General features: G+C 42.6%; 1 protein-coding gene across 2 annotated transcripts in view; it reads right to left on the bottom strand.

The window, feature by feature from the left end:
- Nucleotides 1-23,768, bottom strand: part of RCOR1 (REST corepressor 1) — a gene marked incomplete at both ends in the record, with an annotated part of 112,959 nt that overhangs the window by 4,203 nt on the left and 84,988 nt on the right. For both annotated transcript variants that reach the window (XM_079699810.1, XM_079699811.1), the window contains 7 exons: nt 368-425; nt 652-729; nt 7,387-7,581; nt 11,004-11,082; nt 13,319-13,437; nt 14,464-14,625; nt 16,106-16,158. In XM_079699810.1, the coding sequence (XP_079555936.1) occupies nt 368-425; nt 652-729; nt 7,387-7,581; nt 11,004-11,082; nt 13,319-13,437; nt 14,464-14,625; nt 16,106-16,158 (744 nt within the window). The remainder of the gene's footprint in view (nt 1-367; nt 426-651; nt 730-7,386; nt 7,582-11,003; nt 11,083-13,318; nt 13,438-14,463; nt 14,626-16,105; nt 16,159-23,768) is intronic.

Raw genomic sequence — 23,768 nt, 5'->3', positions numbered from 1 at the left:
CCATGGACATCCTACACTGGCTTCTTCAGGGTCCCCAGGACTAGAACACCTCCAACCATACAACCCCAACATGCGAGCTGTACTTCCTGACTACTCAGAGCCCAACGAGGAGCTGCTAAAGTGAAATACACCTTGAAACACGGAGGCTTCCAGATTAATTTTTACATCTTGTGAGACATGGGAAAGGAAAAAAGTAAAGCCCAAAGAGAATGCAGTAACTTAGCTAAAATGATGCCCACTAGAAGGACGTGATCCTCCAAGAATCTGTTTCAACATGAATGATGTGCTGGGAGCAGGATGGGGTATAATTTTTTCCTGAAAGCGACCGCTGTTCCTAAACCTTTATTTTACAAGAACTTCCTCCTACCTTGTACGGCGAGAAGCTGCTCCTCTGTGGTCCAACGTGCGTTACATTTCTGAATGACCTGGGTATCAAAATGAGTCCTATTAGCATACTACCTTTAGAGATGAGTATGTCCTTATGAGGATTAATGAACCTTTTTCTCATATCAGAATTTTAACATCAACTAGGTTTATAAAATTATGTCTACACCTTTCCTTCTAAGAGATGTGTACTGGAGACACAGACAGTAAATTCTTAAACACATAAACTCAGGGGTGACTTCAAAGATGATATGAACATAATCCTACCTCTGGAAGTCGATATGGTTCTATTCCACCATCAAGTTTTTCTTTTAGAGCACTGTTTGTCTGTTTAATATTCTGAATCTAAGGGAAAGAAGATTTTCATTTTAAAAATGAAACACTTTTATAAAGGTATGAAAACAAGAGAGAACTGAGAAAGCTAAAAGAAACAAAAAACCAAGAGGAAAGAAGTTCCTGACCTGTAAGGTAGCCCAAATTTGAGGTCCCTATAGTATCCTTTGAGAGCAGCTAACTAAGTTCTTTAATTGACTTGCTTAGGGCACCGGACAAGAGACAACCAAGACGGAAAGGACGCTGGTAAAAAGGTGCCTGCGCACACAATCCTAATCCACCAGCTCGGAACAGGCGACCTGGGCCGCAGAATGCACAACTGCAGTCTGACACAGAAGACAATGCCTGGGCTCCCACCCCACAGAACTGAGCTGAAGAAAGAGAGCAGGCAGAGTGAAGGCAGGAGAGCCTCACAGCCCCGAGCACCGCACAGACGCTACAAAGGGCAGAAGCCCACCTGCAGACTTCTTTAACGGGGAGGAGAAAAGAAAGCAGTATGTCAGTTTTCCACAAGTCTAATTCTGAGCAACGGTAACTTCATTTTCTCACAAATCATCTTTCCCACATTCTTTTTTTTTTTTTTTTTTTTTTTTTTTGCGGTACGCGGGCCTCTCACTGCTGGGGCCCCTCCCGTTGCGGAGCACAGGCTCCGGACGCGCAGCCTCAGCGGCCATGGCTCACGGGCCCAGCCGCTCCGCGGCATGTGGGATCTTCCCGGACCGGGGCACGAACCTGTGTCCCCTGCATCGGCAGGCGGACTCTCAACCACTGTGCCACCAGAGAAGCCCCTCTTTCCCACATTCTTGCTTTGATCCAGTGGACCTTTCACTGTCCTTTTGCCTAATCAAAAGAAAGACACAAACAATAAATACAAACCACTCAACCACTCCACAGCTGCTCCGTAATTCTGCACGTGCCCCTGAAGGAGCTGGGTCACAGGAGGGGGCCCTTCTCTCTCAACTCCAAGCAGAGGGGCATTCTGTGCCTAGCACTAGGGGAACTCTGGCCCTATCATCTTTCACTCTTGAATAATCACTTGAGCAAATAAGAAAGCAAGCAGAGGGACAGGTTCATTGTCCCAAGTAAAACATCAAAAATATTCAGGAGCAGAAGGTGCCCTTGAAAGCAGAAATCCTATGAAGGCAAAGGAAGAAAAGCAGAAATTTTAGAGATAGGGAAGGGGTGGGAGATGAGTGGAGATGGTGCTTCACTTTTTAGTAAATCTCTCTCCTCTTTAAAAAAAACTTTTTATACTTATACAATTTTTTAAAACCCCACTTTCGACGACTTACATTTCATAGATTTCCAGTTTCACAGATCCTTTCCGCCTTTGTTTTACTTCTTCTAAAAGGTTTAACGGGTCGGGGGGGTGGTACAGGAAAAATTTTCCATGCTATGGGACCAGTGGGCAAGTAAATAAAACCGGCACTTGTAAGGACCAGAAACTGACCCTGTCTGCCCTTACCAAGGGCCTCAAAGTCTGCCAGAAATACAGTCTACTCCAAACCTTTTGTAACGATGCCACATCAGAACATGAAAACAACTGAAAAGAAAAATACTGGAAACATGCACAAAATTCACTCTACAGTAAAACCCCAAAACCAGGACCTTGCTTTACTGAAATTTGTTTTAGTTTATTTTGAAAAGGTACAAATCAGAAGAAAATACTTGAAATTTACTCACAGTAAGTAATTCCAAGCTCTCAGACCAGCATAAGCTGACAGAACTCTCTCTGATAATGAAAATATTCTAAACTTGGGCTGCCTGACATGGCGGCCACCTGCCACACGCTGCTACTAAGCGCCTGAAAAGTGGCTTATCCAACCGAGGAGTCACATTTTTAATTTTTCCAATTTTAATTAATCCAAACTAAAATCTAAAGACCACACGTGGCTACCACACTGAACAGCACAATCTTAGACTCTTCTCAGAGCTCACAGTTACCAACAACCCACAAAATCCCCACAAAATACTGCAAGGCACTCAGATTATGCTCCCTGAATTCCGAAAACTAGGCCTAGAAACTTCTGACAGGGAATGAGCAAATTCTCCAAAGTCGGGGGTCCAGACATAACTGAGCTTCATAATTATTAATCATGGTAAACCTTGTTTCATTTATAGCAGGGGTTGGGAAACTATGACCTACATACCAAATCCAGCCTACTGGCTATTTTTATAAATAAAGTTTTATTAGAACACACACACAAAAAAGTCAGGGGTATAGACTACTTCATGTTCCCCCCACCCCATCCCCTCCCCCCTGGCATTCAAGTTACTCTATTCCTTCTAGCTAGTTGTTTATATATATATATATATATACATATATATATATATGTGTGTGTGTGTGTGTGTATATATATATATATATATATATATATATATATATATATATATATATAACAAAGCTGGGCGTGTGTGTGTGTGTGTGTGTGTATCGCATTGTGACTAAGTAACATGCATTTTCCAAGGAGACCAACCTGTTTAACACATGCATTTTCCCTCTAAAATCAGTGGATGAAGAAGCATTGAGATTAAGTGAGTGGCTACAAGGTAAAACATCCACAAATCCTGAACTAGAAGTCAGCTCTGTATTTTCATTTACCTACGTGTCTGCTCCTAATCATTTTCCACATCAGCAACGTCCAGTGCTCACTAACCAGGATAAGAACAGGGATTAGTCGCCAGCATCAGCCAACCGGAAAGGAAGTCAGAGCGGCAACAAGCTGGATAAGGAACAGGATGCAAAAAGTAACCAGCATTTAAAGAAAAAACAAAAAAAGCAGCTGACTTGGCCTGGTGCCTTACCTAGAGCTCCTGGCTGAACACAACTTTCTTTTTCCTATTTTATTGGGTATTTAGTGATTCTCCTCTAAGGTCAGACCATTTCATTCTCTCCACCTGGAAACGCCTGATGTACCCAGCAGTGTCTGCTGGCTAACCTGACAGCCGTTCCCAGCCCCCTTCTCACTTGTATCTCTGACAGCGGCTGGCGATTCCCTCGGCGCTAGAAGCAGCTGGGCTGCAAAGCCACACAAAGTCCAGGAGGTTCTGCGAAGGCAAAAGCTTTTCCTCCACCCCCTCTTCTTACTGCCCTGAGTGCAGACACGAAGGTGACAAAATGCCTTCTGCAGCTTCCAGTGTAAGGCAACAAGCAAGATGAAAAGCCTAAAAGCTAAGAATGGTGGAGCAGGAGAATCTGGGTCCCGGAGAGCATCACTGAACAGAGGAACTAACGCCAGCAATCACTGATGTTGGAATTTCTTGTCATTTGATAAAAATAAATCCTTCGCTGTCTGAGCTGCTGTTAGTCAGGTTTCCTGTCCTCATCGGATGACTGTCTCCCTGGCATACAACCAGACATGGGGGCATCCAGAATAACATGCCCACTGTGTGACTGACCGCCATGTGCGTCTGAAGTGCAGCTGGCAGAAACCCTAAAGGCTGTGGAAAGTAAACAACTGACCTCACCTCTCAGTAAGTCAGCCTCTGAGCCTTCTCTCCAACAGTGTCAGCTCTGAGCAGCTACCTTCAAATAAAACATTCCTGCTCTTGACCCTGTTGGCTCTGAAAACCAAAGCCTCTTCGTCTGTCATACTACAAAGTCAGCAACACCTCTGTAGAAGAAAGGGTCTCTTTCCTTCTTCGCCATATTGACACCGAACAGCAAGCATCAGGAACTCACTCAGCAGAGGGGACTGAGGCCCCTCGGAGAGGAAGGTGAGACGCCCAGAGGAGCTCCCAGCCCCAGTCACAGAGCTCTCCTGGCACAGATGCAGCTTACTACGACGCCCTCACACATCCTGTAAGACCAGGCAGGCAAGGATTAACCTCCTCATTTGAAAAGAGGCCCAGGAAGATTAAGTGATTCTCCTAAGATTAGAATGCAGCTGTGGCAGCCGCAAGCCCGCAACTCCGAGGGGCGCGCCGGGTCCTGGTCTGTGTGGCCTCCTTCACCAGGGGACAGCCGGGGCCACAGACCCCACCCTTCTCTTCTCAGCCCTGCCAAGGCAGTCATCAAGATTGACAAATCAAAGGCACCATGAACTAAAGGTGAACCACCAGTCCATAATTCACTTTGCATTTGGGGTCGGGGGGAGGTGACTAACGGAAGGGCAGCACTGGGCTGCTCGGCTAACTTTTGGGTTTGACTTTTACACAAAATCAGATGAAAAGACGAGGAGCCATTTCTCAATGAAGCACAAATGATCAGGAAAGGATGCGTTTTAAAAACAATATTCTTGGGGCTTCCCTGGTGGTGCAGTGGTTGAGAGTCCGACTGCCGATGCAGGGGACACGGGTTCTTGCCCCGGTCCGGGAAGATTCCACGTGTCGCGGAGCGGCTGGGCCCGTGAGCCATGGCTGCTGAGCCTGCGCGTCCGGAGCCTGTGCTCCGCAACTGGAGAGACCGCAACAGTGAGAGGCCTGCGTACCACAAAAAAAAAAACAAAAACAAAAAACAAAAAAAAAAACACCCCCAAAAAACCCCCAATATTCTTTACAAGGGCACCAGAAATGTACCAAACATGTAGGAATAACACTAATAAAGGAAATACAAGACTTGTTCATAGAGAATGACAAAACACTGGAAGAAACTAAACAGCTACAGAAGTGCAGGGATACATCATGTTCATGGATCATAAGATGTTAATTCTCTATATTGATCTATACATTCAACACAATCCCAATCAAAATTCTAGCAGAATTACTATTCTGGAAATTGAGAAGGTGATTCTAAACTTTATATGGAAATACAAGGGCCAGGAATAGCCACGACCATCTTGGAGGACTTCTCCTACCACACATATCCATTCATAATCTATGTATTATTAAGACCATATAGTACTGGTGAAGAATGGACAAACAGAACTCCAAACCTGACCGATATACATAATGGACACCGGATTTAAGACAAAGATCCCACAGCCTCACAACAGGCAAAGGGTAGTCTTTTTTAATGAATAGTACTGGGTAAACTAGATATCCATATGAAAAAAAAAAATTGACCCTACATGTAACAACATACAAACGAAAACACTGCCAGGTAGACTGAAGATCAAAATGTAAAAGGCAAAACAACACTTTTAAGATAGTGTGTAAGAGTATCTTCATGACCTCAGGAAAGGTTCTTAACAGAACTCAAAGAGCACTAACCGTAAAAGACAAGAATGAGAAACTGGACTACCTTAAAACTAAGAATTTCTGTTCATTAAAAGATACCACTAAGGGGGCTTCCCTGGTGGCGCAGTGGTTAGGAATCCACCTGCCAATGCAGGAGACGAGGGTTCGAGCCCTGGTCTGGGAAGATCCCACATGCTGCGAAGCAGCTAAGCCCGTGTGCCACAACGACTGAGCCTGCACTCTAGAGCCACAACTACTGAGCCTGCGTGCCTAGAGCCCGTGCTCTGCGACAAAGACAAGCCACCGCAATGAGAAGCCCGCGCACCGCAACAAAGAGCAGCCCCCGCTCGCCGCAACTAGAGAAAGCCTGCGTGCCACAACAAAGACCCAACATAGCCATAAATAAATAAATAAATAATAGATAGATAGATAGATAGATAGATAGATAGATGCCACTAAGGGAGTGAAAAAGCAGCCCTCAGAATGGGAAACAGGAGACCATTCCCCCACCGCCCCCGTAACTCCACGATGAGGTCACAGAGCACAGTGGAGGGGAGGGCGCTACTGGCATCCAGTGGGGCGAGGCCAGAGATGCTGTTAAACATCCTACAAGGGGCAGAACAAGCCCCAGAACAAAGAAATTATCCAGCCCCAAAAGTCAACAGTGCTACAACTAGGAAATCCTGATGTGGTGCAACCAAAACTCACGTAAAGTGACACGACCACTTTGGGACACTGTCTGGTGTTGTTTTCTAATGTCGGACATATGCACACTCGATAACCCAACAACTGCACTCTTAGGTGTTATCTCCAACAAAGGTGCACACACAACACACCAAGAGGCACATAAAACCATGCTCCTATCAGTATCATGTGTAAGAGTCAAAAACGGGAAACAACCCAAATGTCCACTCAAAGTAACACGGATCATTTGTTGGGTATCTAGACAGCAAAGAGAAAGAACAAGGAGTACGGCTCCCTGTTACCTGGATAGATCTCACAGGCTGAGTAAGAGAGAGAGAGAGAGAGAGAGAGAGACAGACACACACACACACACACACACACACACACACACACACACACACACACACACACACACACCCTACTTTATCATTCTGTTTATATAAAATCCAAAAAAAGATAAAAAATAACATATGGTTTTAAGTCAGAGCAGTGGCCACCCACCGGGAGAAGGTGGGTAATGAACAGGGGCATGAGCGAGGCGTCTGAGGCAATGCCGCACTTCTCGAGGGCAGAGAAAGGGGCTGCGGAGGCGGTGCTCCACGTCGTCATCTAGACAGAGGTTACTTGGGTGTGCCCACATTATGAGAAGTCACTGAGATCTGTATCTATATCGAGACCTGTATAAAATTTCAACCTCACGGTTAATTTAAGGGGAAAAAAATCAATGGGCCTAAGATCTTCTGTCCAATTCGTTAGAAACAAAATGCACTTTTGAGATTTGGGGAAAGAGAACATCCAAGTGGGTGAGAAGTAAGAACACGTCTAAAGTGCAGTTAACTCTTCACCCAGGACTGGGCTCACGGGTACCTGTCGTTTGATTGACACCAGCTCCATGTCCAGTTGTCTCAGCACCGTGGTAGCAGCAGTGGCATTGGCAGAAACAGCCTCCACGTCTTCTTGAGAAAGAAACATTCCTTTCGGAGGTTTCCTTTTTGCTCTATTTTTAGCTTGTGTACTATGTTTTTCTTTTTTGATCTGAGGAACTGTCTCAGTAGGGGGCACCTGCATGATACACATATTTGACAAATGAGAAACTAAAAAAACTAAAACGCCAAATGAACAGTAATAAGCATATTTTCTTAACATGGCTCCAAACAATCTAAGACAAATACCACGCCATCTCATAATTACCATCTACAAGTTCTAATACATAGTTAACAGACAAAAACATCGGCTATTGAACTTTGGCTAAATAAACACTTCAAAGTGGACTCCATTTCCTTCCTATACAGATACATCCTTATTCTATAAACCTCTGACAAGAAGGATTCCCAGCTTCCTGCAGGAACACAGGAAGAAAAAATAACCTGTATTCCCTTCTGGTGAGCTTTGTATTTATGAATAAGGAGTTATTTTATCCAAACAGTCCCTAGCAACTGTACATGGACATACGGCCAAAGAAAGAAAAAAGAAAAAAGAAAAAAAAATGATTCAGCCCATGTATAAGGATCCACTTAAATTCTTTAAATCTTTATAGATGGTTATATAAATAAAAACTTCAATATGAAACTTGTTTATACACCTTTTCGGTTTCTTTTTTTGGATGACACAACTTTTAGGGCAACTGTGTAACTTGCTTCAAAAACTATATGCTGTCATTTAAAAATGCGTGGCTGCTGCTTATTTTTTTAAATGCTTTCTCTAAAACCAAAACCTTTGGAAATGAAATGCACTAATACCTTGGCAGGGAAAGGATAACATCCTAGTGGTAACCATTTTAAGAACAAGAAGCTTTGGTTAACTGTTTAGAATTTCATCTTGTCAGTGTATTAATAACATTGGCTGATAAAGCTGAAAATACATTCAGCTTTTTGCTTCATATTTTAAAAGACTGAGATAAAAAGGCAATGCAAACCATGATGGTAGCAATAAGTTCTCGAACAAGTGGTAATAAACAACACATAAAATTATAAGTAGGCAATAAACTATGTTCTGCAATAGCACTATGCTATCCAGTAAAGATCACCTATTGACCATGTGTCTGTTTTAATAACATTTTAGTAGGTAAAGAAACTGAGATTTAACCATTTTTCTTTTTAAATTAGAAACTGCTATATAAATAACAATTACAGAAGTTAATATAAAACCAAGCCTCTTTCATTTAAAATGTTCCGTTGAAGAACCTAATAAATAACAATGCATCAAAACAAAGCTTACTAAAAATTGCAAGTACAATTTGATTTCCCAAGCAATGTAATTTAGCTAATCCTTAAAATGATCTTGTTATTTGGGCACTCATATAAATCACTGGTAAGAGTGCTATCCAGAAAGAATTACCAGTTTCCTATTTGATAATATATACCATACCAAAAGAAGCCTTAAGAATATATCTAGAACACTTTGACTCAATAATTCAACTTCCAGAAATTAATTCTAATGGAAAAAATTAAGTGCACAAATATGTAGTCATGAGATCGGCATTTCAGCATTACTTACAGGGAAAAAGACTGTAAAAACCCATATAAGATTAATTAACTCAATTATAAAAGATCTGTAATGATGGAATAACATACAGCTATGCATACAAATATATCTGACATAAAAATATGTTCAAGGTTCAGTATTGACGTTCCTCAAGAAACTAAAAATAGAGTTGCCATAAGAGCCAGCAATCCCACTCCTGGTCATATATCTGGACAAAACTATAATTCAAAAAGATACAGGCAGCACCCCTAGGTTCACAGCAGCACTATTTACAATAGCCAAGACACGGAAACAATTTGAATGTCCACTGAAAGATGAATGGATAAAGAAGATGTGGTACACAGATAAAATGGAACATTACTCAGCTATAAAAAAGAATGAAATAATGCCATCTGCAGCTACATGGGTGGACCTAGAGATTATCACACTAAGTGAAGTAAAGTAAGTCACAAAGAGAAAGACAAATACCACGTGATACTGCTTACATGTGGAATCTAAAATAGAACACAAATGAACTTATCTACAAAACAGAAACAGACCCAGACACAGAGATCAGACTTGTGGTTGCCGGGGGTGGGGGTGGGGAGGGATGGACTGGGAGTTTGGGATTAGCAGATGCAAACTAGTATATAAAGAATGGACAAACAACAAGGTCCTCCTGTACAGCACAGGGAACTATATTCAATATCCTGCGATAAAGCATAATGGAATAGAATATATACATAAAACTGAATCACTCTGCTGTACACCAGAAACTAACACAGCATTGTAAATCAACTAAACTTCAATTTAAAAAAAATGTTCAAGGCAGAGTAAATTTAAAAGGTTATAAAATTATATATTAAGATCCGATTTTATATTTTTTAAGCATACAGATTTAGAATTATGTATAGGCATATGTATTTTACAGAGGAGGTCGTCTGGAAAGAGTCACCAAAATGTTAATAGTGATATGGGTGATGAAATGATAAATCATTTGCAGTGTTCCCTTTTGTTTAGCTGTATTTCCTACATGTCTATAAAATCATATATTATTGGTGTAATTTTAAAGTTTAGGTATGTCTAGACCCTTTCATTTTTCTCATACTTTAGTACCTTTTGAGATAGAAAACCTTTTCAGATTTTACTGAAACTACAGACTCTGTCTTTAGAAAAACACTTATGTGAACACACCTAATAGTCATGCCCATGCTGGGATTCCATACTCCACCCTGAATGAGGGGCTGATGGGCACCAAAGGGCTGAGGCCCTCTTTCCTCAGCTGTGGTGGTGGCACCCATCAGGGACCTGCTGCAGGCAGCTCTGTACCGTGGGGGTCCCCAGCTAGGCCACAGAACCCTGGTCTCCCCGGAGGGCCCTCGGGGACCCCACATATGCTTTATTCAATTTTTATGAATGGGCAAATAATGCAAGACGCTAACCCCCATTTCAAAAGGCTAAGACCGTCCAGACACCCCACTGTACTCAGTGGACAGTTTACAATAAGTACATGTTACAGATATACCCCCCAAAAGTCATGTATAATTGTAGGGATTCGTGGACCTCTTGGATCCAGAGACTATAAACCTCTGGCGTAACGATTTTTAAAACGTGAGAGATTAAAACTTCACCATGACCCAGAGGGTGCAGGCCCCAGGCAGATACAGAAGGAAGGAGGCCACCAGAGCCGAGAGGAGGGGCCGAGCTCGAGCCTGGTCCTCACAAGGCCCCTGTGTAACCTGCTGAGTGAAGGGCCAGGAGAGAAGGCGGTGAGAACTGTTACCTACATGAAACCTTTCCTCGATGATGCCGTTTTTTTCCTTTAAGGCTTCCTTTCTTGTATTTCTTAGCAAACAAAATTCTAAGTTCTACAAAGCAAAGCTAGTATTGTTTAAAAAGCCATACCATGATGCCTTGTACACAGCACTTAATACATTAAGTAGAATGAGAAAAAGGAATGTTTTACTTATGAAACTAGTAATGAAATTTATTTGTCTTAACAGCACTGGGGGAAAAAATACCTCCTTTTTGCTTTCCTTGTTTTGATCAATCTCAATGTCAATGGTGTTATTTCCATTTGTTTCTTCCAGTTCATCCTCACTGGAAGACAAAAACAAGTTACTGAAAGATTATTTTGTACTAATTCTATTTAATACACAAATATAAGCAATATATTGATTTAATGACAGATGTAATACAAAATTAGTATATGTTTTCAGAATGCTGAGATAAATACATTTTTACAATTCAAATAAAACACCAATTCCATAGTTCTTTTACTCTAAATGATTAAAAAAGCTATTAAAATGGGTTTCTAACTCCCAAACCAGGCCTAGAACATTGTCGCTTTATTATTTGCAAAGTGTTTTCTCTCAACTAAAAATGTCAAATTTAAGACATTTACTTTAATTCTCCCTAAGTATCTAATGGAGGACCAGGACATGATCATTAGATATAACTGAGAAATTATTCAGGAATAAAGCCTATTGTATTGGGAATAAATTCACCAACAAGTAAAAATCCATGTTCAAGTCCCACCTGTCTACTCACAACTACACAAGTCTGAGAATGGGAGCGGCTTTTTCGTGGCTCGAATAACTGGTATTTTAAAAAGAATGCTCGCGTTGATATGGTGCATGCTTTTGTTTATATCCTTCCATGCAGTATTTCTTACTTAAAAAGAAAAAAAAAGCTCTGTGGTAGGCCTTCTGCTTGAAAAAAATGTGAAAGCGAAGGCTCACAGAAGCCAGGCAGCCTGCCCCCGTCTGCCTGCAGCTAAAGCCAGCTGAGCAGCGGTGGCAGCAGAACGCTCAGGGTTTCAAATGTCAACACCCGCTGTGTCTCAGGAACCCACCCCCAAGGCCCACAGAGGTTAAGAAGTTCTGGCTGAGGAAAGCGTGTCTGAGAGGAGCAAGAGCCAGGGGTGGAGGGGACTCTCCCAGGCCCTGCCGCTCCCTTCACAGTCAGGTCCCGTTAGAGAGACGACAATCTCTCAGGTGCCGTGGCCAGGGGGCGTCCCCTCTGTCTGCATCCTGACGGTGTGAAGGTGCACCGGGAAGGGAGCAGCACCCTTGCGCAGGTGCAAAGTGAGAACAGTGCCCTTATCGCTTCGTCCTCAAGGATAACAAATCCCAATCTTCTTTTCTTTAATTTAATTCTGATTTCAGCTGAGTAAACCGCACTTGTTTGTAGTAACAGACTTAGTTTATAAACAGTAAACTAGACCTAACATATAAAGGAAACAAGAAATTTTAATCAAAAACTGCTATAACACTAAAAACAAATTCAGGAGTTTGCTACTTTTCTTTGGTTACAAAGAGTACTGATCCATAGATAGACCCAGTAGTTATGTGTGTTGCAAACTAAAAAATATGCAGCTGTGTCAAGGTCAACAATGTTATAGAATCTTATGGTTGGAAAGAGCTTCGCAGGTGTCTCCAAGGTGATACTTCTCAATCTGTCCCCACAGGTTATTCTCTTTCATTTGAAATCCTAAGATACTCTCCTAAGACAGGGCCACAGAGATCATATAGTTTATACTCCTTCATTTTATTTTGTACTGTTAATTTATAAAAATAATATATTATAGAAAATATAATTTTTAGAAGCCACCTATATTCCCACTACCGTAAAACCCACTATGTTTGTGCCCTGCCTTCTAGACTTGAAGCATCTTCATTTTAGAGCTGAGGAGACAGAGGCCTGGAAAGGAGTGCACTGACCCAACCCGCCTGTGAGACCATCAGCAGACCCTTCAGTTGAGACCAGAACCCATTTCTGCGGGTGAGCAAAGGCCGCCTCCCTGACTCTGCTGTATGTAAGGCTGAGGGCGTGGCGGTTAAGGTGCGTCCTATGCACTAAGCTGTCCTTAAAACTAACCTCCTTATTAAGAAGTCATAAAATGTTCCCCTCTCACTCACATACACAAAACGGATGGTCAAAAAAGGGAAGAAGGAAATCTAAACTGTAGATTTTAACATACCAAACATAAAAACATCAACTGAATCCTGCAGAAGCACACCAAGTAAATTTCAACATAAGAAGTAAGAGATTCCTTTTTACTAAAAGAAGACACCCTTAAGGGGCACAAAGGAATGTGTTGGAAAGTTCACTTTCCAGAGTGGTGAGAAAAGCCACCTTTAGAAGGTCGCACTCATGCATTAACACAGCTCATGAGCGTGGAGCTGAAGGATATCTGTGTACATTCTGGTTCCACCAGGAAGGAACTGGGGGAAATCCGGTCCCTCTACCTTTCCTCTGTGTACCCACCAGCTCTTAGAAATGCCGGTGCAGAGATCTCCGAAGGGGTGAGACGCCGCCCTGCGTGCGTACTGACCTCTCCTCCCGCTCCCGTTTCTGCTTCCGCGCGTGGCGATCCATCACGCTGGTTTTAGTCCTCGTCTTCTTCCAGGAGTAGTAGAACTTCACCAGACTTGCTATAGATTTATCAGGAAGCTAAAGACAAAAGATGAGTTGGTTTAGATTGAAAGCCAATCTTTAAAAATCAAATGTGTGTAGATATATTTCATAAGAATCACTCTCATGTATTCAGAAACGTCCTAAGTCACAGCCATGCTTCTCTGAATTCACAAAAGAACTCTCATCGATACATTTTCAAATGACTGAAGTTTGACTGTAAGTGAAACTCAGCCCATGAAAGACTGCAGTCAGCTTAAGATGAATCAGTTTTCACACGACTACAGCTTCTAACATAACTTCTAGGTTATTTTTTTTTTTAATTCATTTTAGCACTAATGTAACCATCAGTAAGCTTTCACAATAGGAGTCCACCAAATACCTTTCTAGAAGTGACAGGTCAGCAAAACTCCCCAGGGAGACAGGGGCCCCATGATGTTTGGCCTCAGCCACCATCAGAGACCCTTTCTATCAGAACACTCTGGGGGAACTTCCCTGGTGGCACAGTGGTTAAGAATCCACCTGCCAATGCAGCGGACATGGGTTCGATCCCTGGTCCAGGAAGATCCCACATGCCACGGAGCAACTAAGCCCGTGCGCCGCAACTACTGAAGCCCGTGCACCTAGAACCCGTGCTCTACAACAAGAGAAGCCACTGCAAAATGAGAAGCCCGCGCACCGCAACGAAGAGTAGCCCCTGCTCACTGCAGCTAGAGAGAAAGCCCGCGCGCAGCAATGAAGACCCAATGCAGCCAAAAAAAAAAAAAAAAAAAAAAGGACACTCAGGGTCGTCCCAACAAGAGAGCTGGGGTGGGGTGGGGTGGGGTGGGGTGGGGTGGGCTGAGGTACAGCTATCAAGCTGGGAGGTGAGGTACAGCTATCAAGCTGGGAGGTGCTAGGGAATATTTTGCTCTTGTAATGTGAAGCCTCTCACCCACCCAGCAGCTCGCAGTGAGCTGCTTTATTAAAAACGGGAACACTCATGCTCAAGGATGACAGCCCTACCCCTCACGTACATTGCGGGCCGGGGGGTGGGGCACACAGTGAATGGTCTCACCTACTCACCATTTGTTGGATTCTATGAAAAGTTTTCCCGTGAAAACTAAAGGCTTGCTCAAATAAGACTTTATCTTCCACAGTCCACTCATCTGGGAAGGGGGTAAAGTTGGGCAAATCAGCCAATGATTTTTCAATATTATGCTTATGCCAAAAGAGCATCCCAAGGGCCTAGAAAAATAGTATCAGTGACATTTTTAGACCAACAACATGACTGACATGACGGAAACATTAAAGTGGAAATGAGGCTGGCACAGGAAGAGCACGTATTTCTTCATACCCAGACAAATCCACAAATGGCGAACTCACATACACTGCTAAGTGGCAGACGCTGATCCGCGTCCTTTTGTACACTAACTCATTTGTCTCAAGCCCTATGAGATAAGTTCCATTATTCTCAATTCTCAAGCTGGAATATGGAGGCCCTGAGAAATTCAGTAACTTGCCAATGGTCACAGCTAGTCAACCGCAGAAGCAGTGGGACTCTGGGATGTGTGCTCGTACAGGGTCACACTCCAAAGCCACTGGATATGAAGGAGAAAGTAACTCAAAAAGCACACAATTGTTTGTTATTCTTTTGCCAAAAAATTTCAAATCTAAAGAGTTTTTTCCAGCTCAGAAAGGAAAAAAAATACAAATGGGTAAAGGAACAAACTAGAAACAAGAGAATTTAGGAATACTTTCCAAAGAAAACTCCCTGTATGTCAATTTTAAAGTGGAAATGATCATACTTTTGAAGACCAAAATCCTTAAAAATTCATACAAGTGTAATCAGCAATCACCCAATAATAATTACACTTTCTAAATAGAAAAAAAATTGATGATTTTCTGAGCAGCTTTGTGAAGTTCATAAGCAGGGTTTGGAGAAAGAGAAGCATACACTTCTTGCTTTGAAAGATTCTGAAACTACCTTATTGTAATTGGCTTTCCTGACAGTTCTACCAGGGTAGAATAACTAAAAGTAAGGCCAAGGCTAAAAGAAAGGGTCCAAGTCTATATAACCAAAATCAGTGGTATCCTCAGGCATTAGGGTAAATGAAAAATTCTGGTAATTTACAGGCTGTAAAATCTAGATCAGTACAAAGGAAAGCACTAATCCAACTTAATGTGATTACCTAAAAGAATCGTAATTAGAAATAAGGCTGAAATAAGATATCATCACATTTTGGGAGAAAAATTAATCTTGTGGATTTCTCATTAATTGGCTCCAAACAATTTTTTAAAAACCTTAGTCAAATTTTACAACCAGAAAGTGATTCAAAGCAATTAATATTAAAACAGGTTTGAGTAGGTTTGAATGTGATGTGACACCATGAGTCAGGAAAAAAACCATCACACAACCACAAGAATTATAAACAAATCCCATATTCAAATACGAAAGCGTTATGCCCAAGTATCCAGCACCTAAGAGCCACTGCTGCCCTAAACAGTGCAGACTGACAGGAACACACACATGCTTTTCCAATCAAAGGGTCTTCTACCACTCATCTCAAGCAGTAAAAAAGGGGACTAGAGCCTTGGATAATACTGCTAGTAACTACAAAAAAATGGCTAATGAGGAAACAATGCTACCCAACACATAGAACAAAAAAAATTTAACAGGTCAACTATAAACCCCATTTTTCACAACAAAAGAAAACCATGCCATTACCTGTTCCATGTTGTACCCATGCTTCTCTTTGGCAATGGCAATGTATTCATCCACTGAAAAACAAGACAAGAGGCCGGTAAACAAACTGAGGGACAGGGCATAGTCTATGGGCACCAGAATTGATATTGATGTATATATATTTCAGGCCGGCCATGCACAAGAATAAAAATAAAGACTAGACAGGAACAAAATAGAGCTGTATAATATGATCTCATTATGGATCTTACATATATAAATCCCACAGAGAAATGGCTGAAAAAATACTCACAGTACTCATTTCTGGATGGTGAGATTATAATTCTGTTTTTGTTTTTTTTTAAACAAGGTTCTACTTAAATTTTCTATGATAAATATTACTTTGGTACTTTGAAAAATAATTATTTAGAAATAAAAAGAAATATTAAATGGGAGTTTGCTTTTAAGTCTCAGCTGAGGTTGAAGAACAGGCAACCCACTTTTATGTAAAAAAAAATCTAAGAGATAAATTACATGCACCACCGCCTAGTATTTGCTCTCAAACTCCAAAACAAGGCGGCTAATGCCAGCTTTCAAGCACTAAGGAAACACCAAGGAAAACTAACAGAATCAAACTCCAGAAGCTGCCACCCCAGTGACAAACTACTTCCTCTCTACACTTTCTAGTCTTTCTTCCAGAAAATAAGAGACTACTAATCAATAGCACTTCTTTATTCATGTATGACTTTTCTTTATAAACTACAAACATAATACAAGCTTGAAAAGGGGAAATCAAGTAGCACAGAATTGTATGAAACAAACACTAAATCCTACTATGGCCCTTATTGCCCTTCCCTCAAAACACTCTCCAGGTGCAATGACCAGACTTAGAGTTGAGAAAAGAGGCTGAGTGTTACAGCAGACACCTAAGAAAAGTCAGTGCTTCTAAGTTTCAGAATGCTATTCAATTCTATCACAACCATCCTTCCTCATTTTGGTATAACTGACAACTAACTAGGAAAAAGAAATCAATTTTGAAAAAGGATTCAAACTCATTGGTGTATATTCTAATATAAGGGGAAAATTTTTTCCACTGACAAGCGTCAATTTAATTCAAACAGTAACTACATACAGTGAGTGCATTTCAATATTAAGGCACTAATTTTCTATTTTCTTTTTGACATCTAAAATACTCACAAACCGACTGGTTACTCCACTCAGAAGAGAGTAAAATTCCAATTTACCTGAGAGTCAGTGAATGATAAAGGCCCTTGTTTGTCCCAAAAGTTGACACTGGTGATTTTTATTTATTTTTTAAAGATTCATTCATCCATTCCTTCATTCATTTGTTTTGTTGTGCCGGGTCTTAGGCACGTGGGCTCCGTAGTTACATCCAGTGGGCTCCTTAGTTGCTGCCAGTGTGCTCCTTAGTTGTGGCATGCAAAGGCTTAGTTGCAGCATGCATGTGGGATCTAGTTCCCTGACCAGGGATTGAACCTGGACCCCCTGCATGGGGAATGCAGAGTCTTAGCCACTGCGCCACCAGGGAAGTCCCATAACTGGTGATTTTTAAAATGGGGGTGGAAATATTCCGAAGTGTGTCCCTTGCTTTACTTCACAATAGGGTAGATTATGCCAAATAAGAGAAAAATGCTCAAAGGTTCTTACAAAAAAGAAAAAAAGCCAACAAAAAGTAAGGCTGCAGAGTGGGTGGCTGTGCACACTTGGCCGGAGAGAACTCTTCCGAGAAGTGCCTAGATGCTGCCAGCGGCACCTAGAGCCCGAGGCTGGACCGCAGGTCAGAGGACAAAGACCAGGTAATGAGATGTGCTCAAGTCAAGAACACGTGAGAGGAAGAGAGAAAAACAATGTATAGTGAACTGAGGGTCAACCCTGGAGGTCTGCTTTAAGGGTTCCTTCTTTTAATAAATATTTAGTGAACAGACAATAAACGAACCTCAGACTTCTGTTATATAATCTCAACTCTGCGAGCATACAGGTTTCCAGACGCTGTTATTCACCTTAGCTGAGTAAGCAACGTGTGATGTGTGCACACATTCAGTCATGTGATCACCAGTCAGTCAAATGATCTTTAAGCAAATAACGCACGGGCTGGATGCGATGCAGGAGGCCCTCGGGAGCCTGTCGTGCCCACAGCTCGCGCTCTCGGGGCAGAACCAGAATCTGCTACATCAGTAATGGGGTCCATTAAACCTGTTCCCGTTGTCTCTTACCAGATTTACCTTAAAAATTACTAGGGAAACAAAAGCATTCTGTAGATGCTTTTTCTATTTTTATTTGCTCTTTTGTTTTAACACAAAAATTAGCTGGTGGTAGGGCCAGGAAAACAGACTAACACAGTGGATTCCAGCTGCTGCAGCTAAGGGTAAATGTAACATTTGCCGCATTGTAAACCGCAAGGTGCTCTTATACGGTGGCTTTTCAAGTCACACATCTTTTAGGTTTTCTTGGAGACCACCCTGCGGACTCAAATCTAAAGCAAAGGAAGAACGCTGTCATAGCTACTTAAGTAAAGTCACCTGGTATGTCTAACAGGCGCCTTGAAGGTGCGATGAAATAAGTTAATATATGGGGAGCCTCGCAACTTGTAAAAGAATTACCATCTGATACCCACTAGCAAAAATACAATTTTTCATTCCTTTCATTGCTCAATGTCCAATAAAGGTTAGACAAACATTTGCTGAATGAATGCTGGGGGACCTGCGATATGTACAATGTCAACATTTTCGGTTCTTTTTCTAGCAAGTTGAAAGGCAGCACGTATCATTAAAAAGTCTACAGATAACAAATGCTGGAGAGGGTGTGGAGAAAAGGGGACCCTCCTACACTGTTGGTGGGAATGCAAACTGGTGCAGCCACTGTGGAGAACAGTATGGAGGTTCCTTAAAAAACTAAAAATAGAGCTACCATATGATCCAGCAATCCCACTCCTGGGCATATATCTGGAAAAGATATATGCATCCCAATGTTCACAGCAGCACTATTTACAATAACCAAGACATGGGAACAACCCAAGTGTTCATTAACAGATGACTGGCTTAAGAAGATAGGGTGTATTTATACAATGGAGTATTATTCAGCCATAAAAAAAAGAATGAAATATTGCCATTTGCAGCAACATGGATGGACCTAGAGATTATCATGCTAAGTGAAGTAAGTTGGAAAGAGAAAGACCAATATCTGACATCACGCATACATGGAATCTAAAAAATAATACAAATCAATTTATATACAAAACAGAAACAGACTCATACTTATGGTTATTACCAAAGTGGAAAGGGGGAGGGGTAGATAAATTAGGGGTATGGGATTAACAGATCCAAACTACTATACATAAAATAGGCAACAAAGATTTACTGTATAGCACAGGGAACTATAGTCAATATCTTGTAATAACCTTGTAATGGAAAATAATCTAAAGAAATATGTATGTAAAAAACTGAATCACTTTGCTGTTCACCTGAAACTAACACAATATTGTAAATCAACTGTACCTCAATTTAAAAAGAAAGGAAGGGAGAGAGGGAGGGAGAGAGAGAGAGAAAGGAAGGAAGGAAGGAAGGGAGGGAGGGAGGGAGGGAGGGAGAGAAAGGAAGGAAGGCAGGAAGGGAGGGAGGAAAGGAGGGAGGGAGGGAGAGAAAGGAAGGAAGGAAGGAAGGGAGGGAGGAAAGGAGGGAGGGAGGGAGGGAGAGAAAGGAAGGAAGGCAGGAAGGGAGGGAGGAAAGGAGGGAGGGAGGGAGAGAAAGGAAGGAAGGAAGGAAGGGAGGGAGGAAAGGAGGGAGGGAGGGAGGGAGAGAAAGGAAGGAAGGAAGGAAGGAAGGGAGGGAGGAAAGGAGGGAGGGAGGGAGGGAGAGAAAGGAAGGGAGGGAGGGAGGGAGAGAAAGGAAGGAAGGAAGGGAGGGAGGAAAGGAGGGAGGGAGGGAGGGAGGGAGAGAAAGGAAGGAAGGAAGGAAGGGAGGGAGGGAGGAAAGGAGGGAGGGAGGGAGGGAGGAGGAAAGGCAGCGCGGGTTAGGTACAGGGTAAGAAAGACTCAGGTCAAATCTTGGCTCTGTCTCTTGATAAAATGAGTTCACAGCCAGTGGTGCCTGGCGCATAGTAAGCACCATATTGAGACTGTGTTACCCCTGGCAACTTCCTAAACCTTCGTAGGAAGTTGCTCTCACCCGTAAAGCTGGGTTATCACCTGACTGAAAACTACACCACAGCAGGAACCCCTCCTCTCCCCTCCTCCTCACAGAATGTTTCGGACCAGAGTTAATTCAGAATACAGCCATTGGCACAAACAACGCTGCGGACAGGGCTTGTCTCTTACTACCTTCCCACCCTGTACAGTCCCCAGTCCTCGTTCCCTTTCGTCATCAGAGGGCATGGCCACCCACCACAGTTTCTGGACTCCCGATGCCCTCCCCACCACCTGCCCGACGCAGCCTGCCAGGAACTATGGGTAGGTCATGAAGAAAATGGAAAGTGTATATTTTTCAAAACCTCCCGTGTGCTTTCCTTAAGCAAAAATGAGCTTTCAACCTAAGAAAACAAAATCCACTCCCAACTGCCTTGTCTGTGGACAAAAGATGAAACAGGAAGGGAAGCAAGAGAAGTACAAGCTGCCTGAGACAAAGAAAGCCGGGGTCCATGGGATCATTTCCAACACTTTCTTTTATCTGGCAACAATACGCTTGACTTTGCCTCTAGAAGATTGAAGGTTAACCAGAGTGCATCCCAATCTGGGGCGAGGAACCACTGCGGCAGAGTCACAGAACGAGCTGTGATCAGGACACTCCCAGGTCCCTGGCCCAGGCTCCTGCACCACCAGCCTTCCCCAAGGCACATGGACAGCACAGGCCAGAAGCACGTGTTTCTCGTGCAGCTTAGCTAACAGTCTAATCCGTCGTCAGCAGCAGAAGAATCAGACACAGAGTTAAGTGTACTCTGCTTTAAAAACAATTTAAAAAGAAATAATGCAATGTTTTTAAAAACTTGAAAACTCCTATAGGAACAACCAGGGAGAACTGTCTCATCTTAAATTATGATGGATAAAGACACCTGCACCACTCTGATCCTTTAAGAAGTACACAGACTATATAAACCACGGCTTTTTTTTGACAAGACCTTACCATTATGGAAAGCATAGGTGAATGAATTATGTTTTGGGGATAACATAAAGGTAGAAGGTGTGAGGGACTTCCCTGGTTGTGCAGTGGTTAAGAATCCGCCTGCCAATGCAGGGGACACAGGTTCGAGCCCTAGTCTGGGAAGATCCCACATGCCATGGAGCAACTAAGCCTGCGAGCCACAACTACTCAGCCTGCGCTCTAGAGCCCACGAGCCACAACTACTGAGCCCGCGCCACACCACTGAAGCCTGTGTGCCTAGAGCCCGTGCTCCACAACAAGAGAAGCCACTGCACTGAGAAGCCCGCGCACCTCAGTGAAGAGCAGCCCCCACTGTCCACAACTAGAGAAAGCCTGCGCACGGCAATGAAGACCCAATGAGGCCATAAATAAATAAATAAATAAATGTATTTATTTTAAAAAAGGTAGAATGTGTGAGATTCATCAAAAAATGTACAAAATTCGTAAAGCTTAGTCAAACATTTATTGAACTACCCTTACTATGTACTGAACACTGTACTAAATAGGCCAAAATACAAAAGAAAAATGATTTATTGCAGTAGCTTGAAACAACACACAGGTGACAGAGGAGAACATAAATACATAAAATAACAGTGTAGATGTCGGATAATGTGAGAATGCAAAATAATCAGTAAACAGTGATGGTGATGATGATAAATCAAGGAAAGCTTCCTAAAGATTCAACAGCTATACTGACTAATAAGAGTCACTGACATGTGAGAATTGACTATGTTCGGGCCACTGTTCTAAGCTCTTTACCAGGATTATCTTTTCAGTCCTCTCCGATAATTCTATTATCACTCCCATTCACAAACGAAGAAACTGAGGTGCAGAGAAGTTAGACCATTTGGGCAGGGTCACGCAGCTGCTAAGTAGCAGTGCTGGGACTCATGTACACCGAGTGTCTGGCCCCAGGACCCATGGCATTAAACCTCCGTTCACTGTCCCATCTCTTGCGTAAGGGAGACAGTGGGAAGGGCATGTCAGATAAGAACAGCCTCCACGGTAGAAAGAACTGAGCAAGGCACATCAACACGGTCTATTCAGTTCAAATGAAGTTAAGAAAATAGAACTGTGGTTGATGAGGGGACAGAAACTGAGGGTAACAGGCAAATGGCTGCTCCTGCGAGGCTTCATTGGTTTCTGTGTTTTAACCCAATGACCTAAATGCTCCCAGGACCATTAGTGAGAGTCTCAAATTCAATGGCAAAAAGGGGAAGAATGCAGATGAAAACTGCCCCCTTAACCTTAACGCACCCTTCCCTCCCCCAGATACTGCGGCGATTCGGTATACCTTGTGATCTTGCATAGTCTATGCAGAGCAAGAGGCTGACACCATAAGGTGTGCTGAGGACAAAGCTACAGCCTTAATACAGCTTTTTAAAATTTTTACCATCATAACATTTACAGTAGCTTTAGGTGCTGTGAAGGAAATACTGTACCAATTTCTCTCTCGTAACTCAAAATGAGCATGCTAAGTTTTCTTCAAGAATATGATAACAAATATCGTGGCACCTCTTTTTATTATTAAATAAGAAATGAGTGGGGCTTCCCTGGTGGCGCAGTGGTTGAGAGTCCGCCTGCCGATGCAGGGGACACGGGTTCATGCCCCGGTCTGGGAAGATCACACATGCCGCAGAGCGGTTGGGCCCGTGAGCCATGGCCCCTGAGCCTGCGCGTCCGGAGCCTGTGCTCCGCAACGGGAGAGGCCACAACAGTGAGAGGCCCACATACCGCAAAAAAAAAAAGGAATGAGTTATCACTGTAACTCGCTGAGAATCAAAATGAGCTTAAATCGTTTAGGTAGAGCAACTATGCCACCTGGTGGGCACAGACATTACTGCAGCTAATACTTGCAGTGGTCCCTCTGAGTATCTCGAGGTGGGGACAGCGGGCTTAAGAAATAAGCCACGGAGTCTCAGCCAGAGCACAGTGTAATGTAACGAACCAGTCCTTCCTAGTCAGTGATGAAACACATCTTCTTCATGACAATGCTATTGTGTAATGTAGTTTTGTTAAAATCCCACTCTATAGAAAAAGCTCCTCCCACCCTCCGGCACCCCAGTAAATACTACAAAATCCAGCCCGGTCTCATAGACAATCTGATCAAGTGGAAATAAGAAATATGAATACTCTACTAAGCCATACACATTGAAATTCAGCTTCTGGCATCCGTTCCGACCTAATCCACCCAGAATCAACGTACACAACTCTGAACAAGTCCTACCCCTGCCTCTGTGCCACAGTTTCCTCATCACGTAAGAATGGATTGACCCTTATGTCTTCCAGGGCTAACATTTTAAGAGTAATTTTTAAAACATCTAAATGTTAAATTTAAACTTTTTGTGTGTGCTGCATTAAACATTTTTTCCAAGAAAAGGATAAGAGCATCCCTCCCCCTTTACTCTAGTATTCATACATTTGTGTATTCTCCAAAAAGGCATATGCAGAATCTCCCGTATTTTAAAAACTGATCATCACTAGAATGAATGACATTTAGTTGTGACTAATCAAAACAATAACCACCTTTCTCCTTAAAAATGCCCAAAGTCTAC

This window comes from Hyperoodon ampullatus, assembly GCF_949752795.1.
Source record: "Hyperoodon ampullatus genome assembly, chromosome: 3".
Lineage (NCBI taxonomy): Eukaryota > Metazoa > Chordata > Mammalia > Artiodactyla > Ziphiidae > Hyperoodon > Hyperoodon ampullatus.
Note: the sequence above shows the minus strand (reverse complement) of the source record. Positions and strands in the feature narration are given on the sequence as shown.